This window comes from Xyrauchen texanus, chromosome 17 (assembly GCF_025860055.1).
Source record: "Xyrauchen texanus isolate HMW12.3.18 chromosome 17, RBS_HiC_50CHRs, whole genome shotgun sequence".
Taxonomy (NCBI): domain Eukaryota; kingdom Metazoa; phylum Chordata; class Actinopteri; order Cypriniformes; family Catostomidae; genus Xyrauchen; species Xyrauchen texanus.
The window spans coordinates 2673864-2692515 of record NC_068292.1 but is presented as its reverse complement, the minus strand read 5'-3'; the positions used below and the strand labels follow the sequence as shown (position 1 = coordinate 2692515).

At 37.1% G+C, this 18652-nt stretch overlaps 2 protein-coding genes across 2 annotated transcripts in view; one reads left to right on the top strand and one right to left on the bottom strand.

Annotated features, from left to right (window-relative positions):
* Positions 1-18652, bottom strand: part of LOC127657834 (dual specificity protein kinase Ttk-like) — a 465704-nt gene that overhangs the window by 381897 nt on the left and 65155 nt on the right. The gene's annotated exons all lie outside the window — the stretch shown is intronic.
* Positions 4361-7658, top strand: LOC127657830 (trophoblast glycoprotein-like). Its single transcript, XM_052146758.1, has one exon. It carries the CDS (start codon positions 4833-4835, stop codon positions 5973-5975), a length of 1143 nt encoding a protein of 380 aa, XP_052002718.1. The 5' UTR covers positions 4361-4832; the 3' UTR covers positions 5976-7658.

The window sequence follows — 18652 nt, the reverse complement described above, 5'->3', positions numbered from 1 at the left end:
TAGTGCATTTTTGGTTACAGTAGTAGTGTTTTAACTTTAAAATAAAATATAGTAATTTCCAATTTTTTACTGTAAAATAGAAACTTCAATACTTTAAGTTACTGTATCAGATATGTAACTGTTAAATGTTCTAATGTTTACTAACAGTTTTCTGATGTTAAAATTAAATTTTACTGCATTTAAATTTTATCTTGGCATTTTTTAAGGTTCAACAATAACTGCAGAAAGACAGCGAACAATTCTTTTAACTATTTATTCTTAATTGTTGAGAAGTAACAAGCATAAAAAATTTTCTTGAGCCTAATGGGTGAGCATAGCATGGCCATCACACACTAACACTATGAAGTTTGTCTTCCATAGCATGTACAATTACCTTCCGTGTCTTCTAAACTGTGCATAACTACAAGCAGCTGCAATCTCTACACATTTAAAATATTAGCAACCCGACAACAATGGATTATAATATCCAAAAACATGAGGATTGCATATTTAAAAACAGTGGTGATAAAAAATATGATGCCATTTCTTCTGCCAAGCCATTTTACAGATGTTCTGTAGTTGAAAAAGCACTGTTTGGCAAATACATTATCTCTATTCTTATATAAAACACAATATTTAAATACAATTTGAATACAAACAACCAAATGCAAAAATGGTGGCAAGCAATTTAATTCCCCTGTAACAAAGTCCACTCATAAACACTGGGATTGTGGGGGAGCTGCCATAGTAAGAAGGTGCCGATAAAGTTCTGTGATAGAGCTGGCATGTACTCTATAGGAAATGAATACTCTATTTGAGGTAGACAGACAGCTTAAAAAGTAACTCTAGCAGTTTTTCATTAAGTTTTGGGTCTTTTGTGTGTTTACACAGGAAAATTACCCAATTAAATATCAGACAAAATTAAGTATTACGTCAAAAAACCTCAATGCTAACTGCAAACACAGTGTACTATAAAGATTAGTGTATATAGTGCATAATTAACAGTTGGTATACTTTATGGAATTTGGATCAAGCATCTGCATCCTTAACAGTTCTAATTAAAATGTATTTAACCATAATAGTGTTTCCCCCTTACAGACAAATCCACATGCACAGAGATCCCACCCTATTCCACAGCTGAATATAAGGTCTATGGCTCCTTGCCTCTGATTCCATCACTAATCAGTCCATCAGTTCCACAGCTAAATGAATAGCAGATCCCTGAAAAATAAACAATCATAGTAAATAAGAAATTAAGTGTATGAAGGACAGGGATTTGGGGATATATTTATTTATTTTAACCTGTGATAGATTAGTATATTTAGTGGCGTGTAGGCAATCTTATGCACTAAAGGCATTTCATTACTTAATTCAGCAAAAAATAAAATGAATGCATGGTGAACGTTTTCAATACAGTTTAAATATGACCTTCATATAGCAAAAAGAAAAACAAATGACAAATGTGTATGTTAGTTTTAATAAAGATCAACCCCTGGGACAAAATGGTTGAAACAACCAAATATGGTTTCAGCTTTTGGTCTAACTGCATCAGATTCATGATATTACTGGTAACTTGATGCTCCAACATCTTTAAGGGGCATAATTCAAGACTTTAAACAATTTAATTCTCAGATGTTCTTGCAAATACAGTCACATTTACATTTGTTGACTGCTAATCCTGTCACTAAAGTAATGTAGTGCAATGTCTGTGACATTTCATTGGCAATCATGCTGTACACAAGTTGTTTTACTAGAACTTTACTATATAACTGTGAGATGAAAACCTTTGCATCATGAACAGATCATGTGCAATGCATGAAACGAGTTCAGATCTGTCGTGAAGTCTCTTGTTTGAGAGCAGAGGCATTATCACTATGAACCATATTGACCTGAAGCGTCAGATTCAAACACACAGTGACAGTATGACTCTCTCACCTGGCACTAAATAAAGGAACAGGACATGTGTGTGTCCTCTCCGGTGCAGCACATGCAGAGATACATGTTTATAGACAAGCAGGATGTTTTGCAGTAATGTTGCAGCATAAGTTGTTGGTCGGTTAAGAGGAGGAGGTGCGCCGCAGTAAAACGATCATTGATTGGTTCAGTAGACTTGTATGCTTACATTTCATTGGACGCTTGAACATGCAGAATAGTATCGCTATTTTTAATTGGGCGGATCAGCACGTAAAGGTATTTATAGTCTTGCGCGTAACACAAACACAATAACTCTTATTTTAATGGAAGCATTCAAGTATTTTTTGTTTTGTACAGACGGGTTGTTTGACGGTCTCTACATAAGCTGTTCTGTTGAATACCTACTATATATAAAATCCGATAAATGTTACAATAGTCATTGTTGTTGTACTCTATTTTATTGTATGTGTTTTTATGTCTTTCCCTTTCTTTTTATTACTTCTTAATCAAGCATTAAGACAATAAAAGGAATATACTGTAATCTGTAATATATTCGAATATAATATATAATGCAATACAATGCACTACAATATAATATAGAATAATATAATATAATACAATGCACTACAATATAATATAGAATAATATAATATAATACAATGCACTACAATATAATATAGAATAATATAATATAATACAATGCACTACAATATAATATAGAATAATATAATATAATACAATGCACTACAATATAATATAGAATAATATAATATAATACAATGCAATATTATATAGAATAATATAATATAATGCAATACAATACAATAAAATATTATATAGAATAATGCAATGCAATACAATATTACAATGTAATATCATAAAATACAATATAACATAATATAACATAATATTTGGGGGTGGTATTTAATGAACATGTTCAAGGTCTGGCCATTAATTCCTTCTTAAGCTCTGGCTAAAGAGCAAATATGAACTAACACCGTCAAATAACAAATAGGTTTTGATTAACTTACTTTGGAAAGAAAAACATACTATGTTTACATACATACAAACATACATTGTTTATGAAAACTGAGAAAGAATATTTAGATCTGTTAATGTCTGTATCTTTGACAATAACAACCCACATAAGGGAGCAATGGCAATCTAATGTTGAACTGTCTTTTTACACAAAATAAATGTAGCCTGAAATTGAAAAAAGAGCATTATGCCTGTTTTATCTTTTTTACATTTTTTTATTATCCTCTCATTCAATGAGGGCAAAATGTGTCTTTCTTTGTGCTGCACATATAATGAATTCACACAGGAGTCATACACTGTAAGTTGTTCCGATAAAAATCATTAGAAACAGTAAACAAACTGATTTGATGAAGTTTAGTATTGTGAACGCTGACACACATCTATAAAACACTGTCAGGATTTAAGCATAGGCAACTTCAAATAATATTTTAACTAGCACTACTGAAAAGAATGGAGAATAAAAAGCTATTTTTCAGTGTATTTTCTTAGAAGCTTCGGTTTTCATCATCAATTTACCTTTTGTGAAAAAAGTGTTGTGCATATGAGCTGACATCACTTCAGTAACAGCTTTGACATTTTATTAAGCCTGTAGTTTTTACTGCTCCCAGCAGCTAAACAAATTGCAGTGAATGGGGGAATAAGACACGATAAAATATGCTCACACAAAAGTTGCTGGTTCATGTTTTGGAGAAGAATGTAAATGAACTATGGCCAGACCAGCTTAAAAACGCACTCCAGTCCGGAGTAACGCTGTTGCGCGTGCCGAGTGTTGTTAAATTCACCGCTGATTTTGCGCAGAGCAACGCGTTCGGATATTTGGAAAGTCAGATAAAAGTGATTTGCTGGCCTCATCAAATCACTGACTTACATTTAATAAAAAACATTACATCTTACCGGGAGACTCTGAGAAGTGGTGGTATGCTAGAAAAACGGCTGGTACTCTGTAGACTAAATTAGAGAAGTGCAGGTGCGTACTGGTGACTATCCCCGCTCACTTCAAGGCACTGAATATAATATAATATAATATAATATAATATAATATAATATAATATAATATAATATAATATAATAAACAGTATGCATTTATTAAACATCTTTAATAAAAATGAATATTAATACGAAGACAAAGTGTCTTGTCTTTTAGAAAAACTTAAAACCTTTTCAGTATATAACAGTCAATTTATTTATTTAAATAGTTGTTTAAAATATATTATAAATGCAATAGTGTTTTATAACGGGTTGCAGCAGAAATGTGCAACCAGTCGTTTATTTACCGATGAAAATCCCGTAAAAGAATGTACCAGTCGTAAAACTCGGATGAACATGTGTGGTCCTCAACGCCCCCTCTACGTTTATAATGGTACGGTCCAGTCCATAGAGTTTTGTGGGGAGCGGCGGGGGGAGAATCACTTAGAGCGAGCAGCGCAGATAGAGCGGGACAATGAGATGACGAGCCCTGAACGTTACAGAAGAAACACGGCACATGAGACGCTTATAAGTTTGTGGATCTACTTTATCTTTTTAAAATATAAAAAAATCTATCTTTTTTTACCACTGGACATTTCTGGACACCATTTAGTCGGTGGATTGGACACTAAATTTGGTGAAACTTGTGACAAGAAACATCTCCATAAGAGGATATAGAACAGAAGTGACGTTCAAGAGAAGCTGATGATTTGACGCGCATGAAAAAGACACTTATTTTCTTAATGGCTGTTTAGTTTTCGATTGTAACGGAGGAGTTAAAGGTCCACGGATATTTCCCGGTAAGAAATGAAAGAACAAAGACAAAGAAAGATGTAAGACTTCGTGTGAACGAGTCGTCTGACGAGCACAAACGTTTCTTTAATCGCTGTGGACGATAACTACTCTCCCGCCGTTTGCTCCGACAACGCGCGAAAATGTGCGAGGTCGAATTATCGCGTTTGTTTAAACTTGAGAGAAAACAACTGAATATGTGTAACTTGACACTCTGTATTTTACTCGTCCTGACATGTTCTTGCCCACATTCATCTTCTTGTCCTGTACAATGCTTGTGTGAAGCCACGACAATTAACTGTGTTAACCAAGACTTAAGATCCATCCCACAAGACCTTCCAGAAAACATCACTACACTTAACATCAGTGGTAACAATATAATGACTCTGAACAACACATCTTTCCCCAGGCCACTGGGACATTTAACAACCCTTTATGTGTCTGGAAGCCAAGTGGAGCAATTAGACTCTGTGGTGTTTGACAACTTGCCAAGTCTTCGTTTACTTGACCTCAGCAACAATAGGATCATGCATTTTAACATTGAGGCTTTCCCTCAAGACAACAAGGTTGAGGTTCTGAACCTCAGCAGATCCTTATACAATCACTCATATGTGAGTATTTTTGCAAATCTTTTTAAACACAGCTTACCTAAGGTCTCCCATCTCGATTTGTCCAACAATGACCTGGTGCTCCTTCCAGAGGACATGTTCACAGGTTTGTTGGACCTCAAGATTTTGGATTTGAGGAACAACTCCCTTGTTGAAATTAGCAGTGGCTCTTTTCAGAACCGGGCACTGAAAGAGTTGGACTTACGAGACAATGCATTCAAAGTGCTGCCAAACTCGACGCTGGCAGAGCTCAGTTCCATCCCTGACTTGCAAGTCAGTCTCGCAGGAAACCCCTGGCGCTGCGATTGCAATATTGAAGACATGTTGATCTGGTTGAAGAGACATGACGTTGTGGTAGACATGGTAAACATGACCTGTTCTGACCCAATAGGGCTGAGAAATAGCCCGCTGCTACACCTCGAACAATCACAGCTTCCATGCACCTACACAGGAGATCTGAATGGTGTTCTGGAGACCTCCTATGTGTTCCTGGGGATGGTGCTTGCCCTCATCGGGGTCATCTTCCTGCTTGTTATTTACCTCAACAGGAAAGGGATCAAGAAGTGGATGTACAATATCCGTGATGCTTGCAGAGACCACATGGAGGGGTACCATTACAGATATGAGATCAACGCCGAACCACGGCTTGCCAACCTCAGTCTGAACTCAGATGTGTGAGGAGACATGGATTCTTTGCACAACTGGCACACAATGACTTCACTTTTGCTTTGCATGAGTATATACCTACATTATATATAATGTATATATAAAGTTTGCTGTGACATGCCTTCTTTCTCATCATGCAGGACTTGCTCGCTGCATATTTTATATGTGCTGATGTCTCGCTATAATGTTGTCCGGTGACGCATGAATCAAGAACACACGTAAAGAAGTTACAATTATTTGATGGGGCTGCAGATGGGATCTCTTGTATTCATATGAAATGCCAGAGTAACACGTTAAATCCGTTTGCAAAATGTCAGAACAAACTATAATATGCATTTAATGTTTTATTTTTTATTTTTAGTTATAGCTTCATTTGTTACTAATGCAAAAAAAAAATATTCAAAATTGCCACGCATGTATTTATGTATATTTTCATAGATGTAAAACTAAGGTAATATCCACTTTTTATGATCTGTTATTGGCTTTTATATATACATTGGCGAGACATAGATCAACGTTAACTCTTTGCAGTAATGCTCCCTTTGTTAATGGTTTATAAATGGGTTCATTAATGACTAATAAGTCATTTACAAATGCATTATAAACAACATGAATAAGTTAAAACAATATGAATAAAAAGATAAACTTTCATTAAATACTTTCCAAATAGTGAGCCATTTTACCCTACCTGTTATAGATGATTAATAACACGCATTCAACAGTAACCTGTGAAATATATACCTCACTGTAATATGGATACATATTAACAATGTATTAAGGAGTTTCCAATATTAGAAACGTTTGTACATAAAGTTCAGTCATGTATTAATGTTCATCAGGCTTTATTATATGACATATGCTGTGAATGAGCATGCAGAGCTGAAAAGTGTTTTTGTACAGGACTTTAGGTAACTAGGACTGGGTAAGTTGGGACAGCACTCGGAGTAGCACCATTCTTTTCACATCAACCTGACATGAAAAGTGACAACACACGTTAGTCAAGACATTACAGTAATAAATATAAGCACAAAATGACATAATCCCTCCTTTTAATCTCACTATAATAATCTATTCTTGCTGCGTTGTGACATAAAACATGAATTACGGTATTATATTGTCTTGATTTAAATAATTTGAATAAGTGTATTTATTAAGCAAATATAACTCATTTATTAAACAAATGCACACCATTTGACAAGTGTTGCACAAAAGTAGCCTCTTGTTATAACTGCTTATCAGTGATTCAAGATGCATTTGTAAGTGGTTTATTAGTTCTTAATGAACCTCTTTATAAACTCAACTAAGGGAATGAAAAGTGTTACGAGATTAACTCTTCTCTTTGGGATGCCTTGTTGAATAAAAGATCTTGCACTGATCCTTTCTCTACAGTGATTTCAGATACAGAGAGGTGTTTGAAGTTGGGAAGAGGGATATCGGATGGCAAACTGGATTACATACCTTTAGGTTGCAGTCACATTAGGCTTTGTGCTCCATTTCCATTATATATATATATATATAGGTGAGTAAATAAACATAAAGAAGTTTTGTTCAAAGGATCTAAATGTAACAGATTGATGTCTTGGCTTAATACAAAAACATGCAAACTTCAAAACTGCATGGTTTGCAGTGCTGCAGAAAAGTGGAGTATGATACATTTTAACATTTTGAATTTCTGCTTATTTTTGACTCATAATTTATTAAAACGAAAGCCCTACCAATTTACATCGTATCATGTTGCCTATATATTATATCATTATAGTATTATATCATTATGTTAATTTTTAACGCTCAAAGCATGAGCTCACTTTTACACTAAGAAAATGGCTGCTAAAAACATTTAAAGGAATATTCCAGGTTTAATACAATCGACAGTATTTGTTACATAACATTGATTACCTAAAAAAAGTTTTAAACAAGATCTTTTACCTACTCAAGGTGCTGTTATTTGCATAACATTCATACACATCTGCCCATGAAAGTCCTGTGCTTCCCTGAATAATAGAGATGATGGATATTACCAGCCGAGACATTCATGCACTAGTAGACATGACTGATTATTTCCAGAAATAGATTTAATAGCCAACATTTAATCAGCCTTGTTAGATGTAACTAATGCTTGAGAAGCCATGCTCTTTGACACAGACGGAGTCAGAAATACATTTCGTGCATATAGAGTTTCTGAATACACATTCCTGGTCTTATTGTGCACAAATCAGTACAGTATACGAAATAAATAAAAAAGTTTGCCTTTGCAATATGTCATGGAAATGGATTAACTTACTTAGAACAAGATAGATTTAGGGCTGTGTGCTAAATGAGCTACTCATAGTGTGGACCACCTAGACAAAGACACACATCTCTGACATACACATTCCCCTGACTTTGTGTGGCTCCTGATTACCTATCATTTTACTCAGAGGTTCTCAAAGTGCGGGGCCCTCATTGTACTGTAAGGGAGGCACGGAAGACTCATCACATTTTTTTTTCACTTTCACAAAATCACATTTGCCGCTGCAACAATACATGCAAGTACCTTTGACATTTGTGTGCAATGTCAAAATGAAAAAAAATGAAAAATTGAGAGCCACTGATTTTACCAAAACAATTCTCAACTCTTTTTCACCTCTGAATAATAAAGAATGTTATTGTGATGTATAACTGACTACAAATATAATTTTGTGTGAGTTGAGCTTGTATTAGTTCCGTTGAGCTGTAAGGAAGTGAAAGACATTTGAAACAATACAGTACAAAAACAATAAACTAAATGCAGAGCCTGATCTCATGAAAATTACATGATTGTGGCAAAAATTTAGCAAAACGAAATTATGTGCCTTACGTGTTTTCGTACCCTTAGCCTAAACCAATGCCTAAACCTAACCGATGGTGTACAAAAACAAAATGCGAAATGAAAAGCAAATTTTCTGAAGCAACCATGTTATTTCCTGTTGCTTCTATGACTCTTTTGTCTCACGTGTCAGCTTGCGTGCTTGACTGGGCTCAAACTGAGTCCAGTACTCTATCAGGTGAACTACTGTGGAAGATAATTGCAAGGGAATACAGTAGTGTGTAAATGTAGGTGAGTCTGCAATACAAGTGTTAGAATGTGTCGTTTTTGAAACGATGTGCTATAGTAAAAGTGTTTCGATACCATAGCAAAAGCAGTGTGAGGAATAGTGTGAAAAATATGTTTATAATGCTATAACCAGCCGTTGTACTTGTGATTTGTGTGAAAGTGAATAAAATGTAAGTGTAGTAACATGTTTTTTTGAAAGGTTGCTCTTTTTCTTCATTGTTTCCCCTCATAGTACTGCAGTAAATATTGCGTGTAAGCATTTTACACAATTACATCATTGCCAGCAGAACTGAGCGAGAACTTGATGAGTGTGTCAAATATGGCTCTTTGTGTTTAGTGTAATCTGGCAGCCGATGACACCACCAAGGGCAGTACAGCTTCCCTAGAGGTGAGGGCTCGGTCACCCCTCTCAGGGGAAGAAACAGGTGCTCAATATCTCACGTTTCCATGGTGACAATCTCGACCTAATATGCTTGCAGTGCAGCGGGTAGCTCTTGGCAGAATTTTATTAACGAGTTGCGTAACTCAGACATGCTTGGTAGGCCAGGTGCAATTTGGACAGGACAATAAAAGCTGGTGTACAAGAGCCCCTTTAAAGGAGGGGTGGGACTTTGCCACTGGGGCCACTTAACAACCCCTTGTGCACATTAAACCTGGATTCCAAAGATGAAAGCTGTATTGAATCATTTTCCCCAATAGAGACTTCTCCAACTCTATGTCTAGTTGAACTTGTATACAGTAAGTAGACTGTGTTCTTTTAAGCCGTGGTTCTCCACCACCTTCTCTTCCCATAATTCTCAGCTGATTTCATCACCAGCCTCTGTGCTGTCACCTATTTCCCAATTTAAATTTTATCCATCTATTTAGTTTGAATGTCCTACCAGGAATATTTAGACTGCAACATATTACTCACATTATTTCAATATAGGGCTACTGTAATTAATCAGCATAAAATCTGATCCACATTGCAACTTATTCTTACTAAGGAGCCCACTTAGACAGGAAGGCCTCATTTACACCTTGCATTAACATGCGTTTCATATCCGGAGTGTATCTGGATATTCTGTAGCTGGATTGTATTTACACCTTGCAGTCAAATGTGTCTCCACTGTGATCAGAAAAAAATCTGATCAAAGTTACCCTGGCAAAATACAAAACGCTACTTAATTATTACATCAGGCGCTGTGATAACTGAAAATCTTATAGCAAATTAAAAAAAAACCTGATGGCAACCCGGCAGTGTCGAAATACTATTGGTGAGTGGGTGGGATCACGCAGGCCAAAACTAAAAATTCCAGCCCGGAATGGAAACTTCAAAGTAGAATATACTGGCTGTAGCATTGTTCTCTGTTTTCAGAGAAGTCAGTATTTCAACTTTGTTTACTAAATCTCTAATGATATATTATGGTCTTTTTATGATTTAGTACAGTAAAAATATTACATATAGCACCTTTAATGTGGTCAAGTGTTAGCCGATAGCAATCCGATCATCTGATGTTAAGGTGTAAACTGGGATGAAGAGACCAGCTATGGGTCATTAAATGATATACACTCTCTGAACACTTTATTAGGAACACCTTTACTCCTATATATTCATGCGATTATCTAACCAGCCAATACAGCAGTACAATGCATAAAATCATGCAGATACGGGTCAAGAGCTTCAGTTAATGTTCACATCAACCATCAGAATGGGGAAAAATTGGATCTCAGTGATTTTCACCATGGCGTGATTGTTGGTGCCAAAGGGCTGGTTTGTGTATTTCTGTTACAGTTAATCTCCTGGGATTTTCACACCCAGTGAGTAGCAGTTCTGTGGACAGAAATGCCTTGTTGTTGATGAACAACAACCGCAAAAATGATCACTGGTTTTGTTAAACAAGCACCATTTAGGCACAAGGAAAGTTTGTCTTGGGATATACTTTACATCAGTTAGAGTCACGGCTGGACTGGTAATCTGGCATACAGGGAATTTTCCCGGTGGGCCAACGCACTTTGGGGCTGATCAGGGGCGGAATGGCCTTCGGGAGAACCGAGTGGGACAGTGGGTCGGCCGCGAAACGTGCTGAAATAGACTGTGATAAGATAAAATGAGCTGTCGTGTTATGCAGAATGGACCACATAACGGCGCCGCGATATGCAGAAAAGGACAGCGAACACCCACCCACCCCCCAAAAACATGTAGAGACATGCTGGTAAACATGTAGAGACAGTGCACAGTATCATCGCATAATCAGAAATACACTCAAAGTATCACATGTGACACTAAAGTAATGCAATAAACGTAACCTAAACAACATAAAGTGTAACATGAAACACCCCAATGTACAGTACATGACTGATAAAAAGGGAAGAAAAAAACTAAAATATTACAATAAAATATTATCAAATGTGATGAGTCATGCAGGGACTTCTGGGAAAGCCTGATGATTGTTTTTCATCTTAATTTTAACAATAGCTTACTGTAAAAGTAGAGGTATTGTTAAATATAGGATATTTGTTTAATGTTTACTATAATGTAATTATTTTTTAACATATTTTTTAACATACATTTTTTATATTTTATTGTATCATTAAAATGTATATTTAATACCATACATGGTAAGGTTTACTTTTTTTTTTTTTACCTTAGCATTTTTACATTCTTTTTACATGAAAATGACGAAATGTTTTTACTGTGATAAATTATCGATATCAAAATAATGGGTTGGCAGTCTATATATATATATAATGTTATTATATATTATTATTATGAATACTTCAATTAATTTTTTTTACTAATTAATCACACAGTTTCCTGTGATTAATCATAATTAAATTATGGTACATGATACATAACAATAATTATTAAATAATAATCATTCATATATTTCCTTAATACGTTGTCTCAAAAACTTGGTTACTCATCATTTATTTAAATTATTTAAATATGTACATATTGTAATATTTACATATTATTTGCAGATAGAGTTAATTAGACACATTTGTACAGGTATTAATATTTGATACAAGTATACAGTATGTATACATGTCATAACTTCAGTGGACATGTTGTAATTACAATTTGCGCAAAATCTTCTCCCGTTTTACAGCAGCCTTTTTTTAATAACAGGATCAAAATCGCAGATTCAATTCATATCTAACTTTATTGGCAAGATAAACTTAAGTGCACATTGCCAATGCATTATTAGATGCTATTAATCCAAATAAATATATAAACATATTGAATGCTGAAGTTTAAAATCTCAAAACTATTATTTTTGTCTGGCTGCTGTTCAGTCTCTACATGTCTACCTGACTGCAGCTTGCTGAACACCCATGTCTATAACGCGCACACGCTGGGTTTTCCATGTGGTTTCGCTTTTGAAACAGGTTCAGATAAATGTCAGTGAGCATTTTCGAGTGACACGAAAAAATATGGCAGCTTGCCCATATCTCTCGCACACCTGGTTCAGTGCTTGCGGGTGAAGTCTCCATTTTCTGTACAGTAAATCTGCTCACGTATTTATTATACCCGGGACATGCGACATTCTTCCACACAACCACTTTCAGTTTTAGGATGTTCAGTTGAATCGAGCGTGCACTTCCACTTCAATTTTAGCATTAGAAAGTGGGGAAAAACTTTTGTAAAGTTTTGCCCTTTGTAAAAAAATGGCCTGGATTTGTTACTGGCAGGCAGCAGACACCCTAACCCTGCCACCACCCTAATCAGATAACTGGCCTTTTTCTGTCGGGATCTCTGGCTGAGTGGCTGGGGTAAGTTCGTGTTTGTACCTGTGTGTATGACGCTGTCTGTTACACATGCTTTTGTTTTGGTGTGCACGGTGTCGGCGTGCACGTGTCACAGATTACTGACGTGTCCCAGACGGCTGTCATTGCTCACACCTGGGTCTCGTTGTGTTTCACCTACTCTCATTTCACTCTGTCTTTGTCGGATTGTCATGTGTGTGTCACATCTCAACCACCATGGTTTAGTTGTACTAAACGCTATTTTCTGAGTGTCAGATTCTGTCTGCCTGCTCCTTGTGCTAGTGTCTGAAAAACAGATTGCTTGTCAGTAAAAGAGCAACTCCCATTGGAAAGGCGAGGACTGCTGATGAGCACAACTAACCACACCAAGTCCTCCAACATGGATGCAGGCCTCCCAGTCACAATCACCTGGGGAGAATCAGCACACCACATTTTCACCCATGTTGATTCAGGAGCTGAGGTTAATATCATGGACCCAGAAGTGGCTGCTTTATGGGGCATCCAGCTGAGACTCATGGAACCTCGCATTCCCACCTGATGGGGACAACCTTTTCACCATCACTCAAGCCATGGTTCCGGTGAGTCTGAGGGCAAACACGAGATAATTGTATTTTTTCTTCTTCGGTCTCCCAAAAACCCTGTGGTTCTGGGCCGACCATGGTGGACGAAGCACAATCTACACATAAACTAGGCTATCAATTCTGTTATTTCCTGGAGTGACAATTGCTCTTCTTCTTACCATGGTTCTGCTCTGTCTCCCACGTGTTCCTCTGCTTCACTGTTGCAGGCCGAGCAAGTCGATCTGTCAGGGGTCCCAACAGTATACCATGACTTGAGGGCGGTGTTCAGTTTCGAGCTGCATCTCTTCCTCGTCACTGCCCGTATGACTGTGCCATATGTTTCCTCCCAGGCTCTACTCCCAGGCTCTACTCTGTCTGCTCCAGGGCAGGAGGCGATGGACAAATATATTGGGGCAGTGGTGGCTCAGTGGTTGAGGCTCTGGGTTACTGACCAGAAGGTTGGGGGTTCAAGCCCCAGCACCACCAAGATGCCACTGTTGGGCCCTTGAGCAAGGCACTTAACTCCAGGTTGCTCCGGGGGGGTTGTCCCTGTAATAAGTGCACTGTAAGTCGCTTTGGATAAAAGCGTTTGCATAAATGTTTGCATTTACATTTATTTGCATAAATGTATCCAGGAATTGCTCACGGCTGGCCTCATCCACACTTCCTCATCCCCGGCCAGCGCTGGGTTTTTCTTTGTGGGGAAGAAGGATAGGTACTTGCGCTCCTGCACCAACTATTGGGGGCTGAATGACATCACAGTAAGAACAATTACCCTCTTCTGTTGATGTCCTCGGCCTTTGAGTTGTTGCAGGGGACAACTATCTTTACAAAGTTGGATGTCTGTAATGCCTACCATTTAGTGAGGATAAGGGAAGGGGATGAGTTGAATGAATATTTGGTTATGCCATTTGGCCTTACTAACACACCCAACGTTTTCCAAACATTTGTCAATGACATTCTCCACAATATGGTTAACCTTTTCATGTTTGTGTACCTGGATGACATTCTGATCTTCTACAGAACTCTCCAGGAACACATTGAGCACATCAGGCAAGTGTTGCAGGACTTATTGGAGAACAGAATCTTTGTTAGGCGGAGAAGTGTGACTTCCACAGGCAGTCAGTTCTCTCAGAAATACTCAAAGAGAATTGATCACTAAGTAGTGATAGAATAATTTCCCTTGGTGCAAGCCCCATACCACGGTTCAGCGTTCAGATTTATCACTCGAACCGTTAGATCCTGCTGGAAAGCGATGATGGCAGGGGAGAGGAGTTAATCCCAAAAATAAATTAGAACCTATTTTCATCTCTATTCCCCAAAGAAGAGGAGAACTAGTATAACTCTGAGCATGGTCAATATCGTCAGAAACAGGAACAAATCTGAAAGAAGAAGAATATGTAAATGATTATGAACATAAACCTCGATATGACATTAACTAGACCTTTACAAAAGCTCAGTGCATTGTCAGTGCGATACTTTTGAAAAGTGTAACCAATGCTTGATGTTTTTGAGCCCCAAATTAAACAAGCATTCCCTCATTAAAATAAAAAGTATTAAAGCAGTATAACCAATAATAGTACAAATAAAACTGCGCTGGCAATGTTTCAAAAGACATCAAATATGAAAACTCATAAAAATGATTGTAAAAATAAAATACACATGATTTCCTATGAAGCACACTGAACTAGCTGTTGGGCACTCCATCAATTGTTTATGATTATGAATGTGTAATGTCAATATTTTCCAAGTGATCACTGGTATTTGTATTATGTGGTGAGCAGGGCGTGGCAGAGCGGCGTCTGGGCTGAGCAAGGCCAGGAAGATATGTGGTGAACGAGTTCCTCCTCTGCAGCATACTGGTCTTGTGTTCTAGTGAGGAGCGGCGGGAACAGTGTGGTGCACAGGTCGAACTTGTACACCGCTTATCTTCCTGGCCTCACTCTGCCCAGTCTCCACTCAAGCCCTTCCACGCCCTTCTCACCACATATAGGTATATTGTAAGCTTACTTGAAAAGTTCTGCAGTTTTTATTTTTTTTAACAGAGAAATGCATTGCGTGCTGGGCAGTTCCACCATTATGGATGTGACATTTTCAGTGAGAATGTGAAATTTATCAAACCATTTGGATGTATAATCATATACTCCTGAAGAGACATGACAACAGAACATTTTCCATCTAGAACCTTTTTTATATATATACATTTTAGATCTAGAAATGAGCATGTTACGGACATGAAATACTGGACAATATATATATTTTTTTAAGTTTAGATCCAGAAATGGGCATGCATTTTGGGTGTTACCAAACTGGACAGTCATTTTATTTTTTGTATTTTTGGGGAGAACACACCCTATGTAAAAAATCATGTGAACCAAAATGCACAATCCATGTTCATACTTTTTGCACACGTTTGCACGTGCACTTTTTATAGGTATGTTATTTAGTCTGTGTAGTCTCATGTGGTTCTGTGTTTGTCCTGTGTTGTTTTATGTAGCACCATGCTCCTGGAGGAACATTGTCTCGTTTCACTGTGTACTGTACTAACTGTATATGGTTGAACGACAATAAAAAAAACACTTGGCTTGAGGAGGCATGCATGCAATGACAAATCTCCCCTTAAGGAGAACTGTGATAGACCCATTATGAATCGAACGAAGAGTTATGATTAATGTAACCTAAAACAGCAAGCCTAGCTAGAATTGCTTAGACAGATATATGAAAGAACACAGAAAAAACATCTAATGAAATATGAACTATGAAGAACATGTTTAATAGAGATAAATGGACTATGTACTGTATACTAGAGGTGCATACATAAATAACGTGCATGAACAATAAACCTGATTGCTCAAATGCAGTAATGTATTAGCATGGCACACTGATGCTACTGATGGTAAACAACATGAACTTTGTTACCCACACGGTGCAGTGGCCGCAATCTGGCGGGAAGGATGTGAGCTTTCACCCAACATGAAAACAGAACCACCGCCAATATAGTAAAAGTGAGACATTAAAGACATTAATCATGCCATACACTGAAGAGTTATGCATAACTCAATGTGCATGCATGCTGATGCCCAATGCAGGAATTTCAACATGCAAACACTGTTGAAAACTGAATGCGGACTAAGTTTCTCACACGGCATATGGCCACAATATGGCAGGACACGCAATTTTCCTCGCAACATGAAAATCAGTTTTTCAAATTCTAGTCATCCCCCTGCCTGTGCCCTCAAGACCCTGGTCACACATCACCCTCGACTTTGTCACAGGACTTCCCCAGTCCTATGGCAAACCTATCATTATGACAGTGGCTGACCGGTACTCGAGGGCAGCCCATTTTATCCCACTCTGGAAGCACCGGCGAAATAAACCAAGACAGCACATTCATAAGAAGTTTATAGTGTAAATGGACTATATGTTATTAATTTGAATAATTTAAAATGATATTCTTTTGTGCATTAACTGCATCGTTGATTATTGTCCGGCATATTTCAATGACAATGACATGCTTTTATACGCATGGAAATTGTGATTCTCGTCAGAATTTGGATGTATGCTCTGTTAAATTACAGAGAATGTAAGTATTATTAATAATTTTCATCTACTGACCCACAAATCATGACTTTAACAGTGATTGCATCAGCATGCACTTCACTTCTAGATTTTTAAAAATATAATTTATTGAAACATAAACCAAAAATATTTCTAAATGTAAATTACATTTCAAACAAAACAAAAATATAGTGGTCAAAAAATCATAGTCTACCAATTCCAAACTTGTTCCTCTCTCCAATTTCTTCCACCGGCCCATTTTGCAGTGACTTAAAAATCACTCTACGACAACAGGTGGAAAAATACCTTTAGGCCTACAAATTAGGCCGTACATACAACTGTAAATTGAAACAAAATTATAATAATTGAAAAATAAACCATGACGTATAGATAGTTAAACACAAATCTCATAAATGTTTTCATATAAGATGGCTACAACTGTGATTGTCAGGGACAGAATTTGATGTTCCACTATAATTTTTGAGTTTTGACATAAACTTAATTTACGCCTGCTGGTGGAATCTCCAAACTTCAATTGCAGGAACTGAGTGTAACTTTGCTCTGAGTTAAGACGTGATTTTCGTCTTTGTGCAACAACCTATTTCTCAGGAAAATAGCAAATTTCACTTTGCGCCACTTCATTAACATACAATACATCCACTGTTTGTGTGCATACACCCACAATAGCACAAACAATCCAACCCACACCCACTTGCGCTTTGCATTGGCATGAAAATTGAGCTTACAATTAGCATTCTCACGAAAATTGGAGAAGATATTGGCACGGTCGTAGCATGTAGAACTGCACTTTGCATGCTCACGAAAATAGAGCCCCCTGTCTTCAGTCCCCTTTCCAGCTAGCACAGCTTGGCATGTTGCTTTGTTCTAGAAGTGTGCAGGGCCCGAATCTCATAAACATTTGACATGCACGTATGTGTGCAGATGAGCCACAGCAGACCACTGCTTCATGCAATTTGAGCATGTTTTGATATATTATCAGACATCATCTGGTTACAATCTCACGCCCCTGCTGTAAAGTGCTGGGTGCTTCTTTTCAACAAGTGTCACAATTTATGGGTTCATATCATCCTAATTACATTTTTCTTCTTTTAAAATGTAAGAGCTTGACGTACTATGAAAACATACTATAACATTTAAGAATTCAAACTTCCTCCTCAGTCCAAATAGAGCATTTCTTGAAACTAAGGTAACATCCATACTTATACATTCTCATTTTAAATTTCACATTTACACCTCTCATCCACATCAGAACAGCATTACCTACATCAAAAACTCTCCATACCTGCATACATGGGAAAACAATGATATTAGGAAACTGAAAAATTAGTTTTCCAATGAAAAAAAAAGTGTGGATGCATCCTAAGCTCCAAAGACTTTTTTCAAAGACGAGTTCTGTATTTTCATAATTTTCTGACTTTAGAAACCCCAGCCCCTCAGCAAATTTGCTGCTCATTATTTTTACATGCAAATGAGCTTGTGACTTGCTTCAGAAGTTTGCCATAAGTTTGCAGCCTCTCGCGTGTTTAGATCTCCTCAAAAGCAACTGCAAATGGACGCATGAAGCACAGCAGTGAAGCGAGACGGCTGGATACGTGCAGCACTAACAATTGTAGCACACATCTTATCTCTGGCAAATGATTGTATCTATGATTGTAAGATTGATATATAGAGTTTAGCTTACTAAATCAGAGTAATTCTTTACGGGCTCTAAAAGTGACTATAGATCG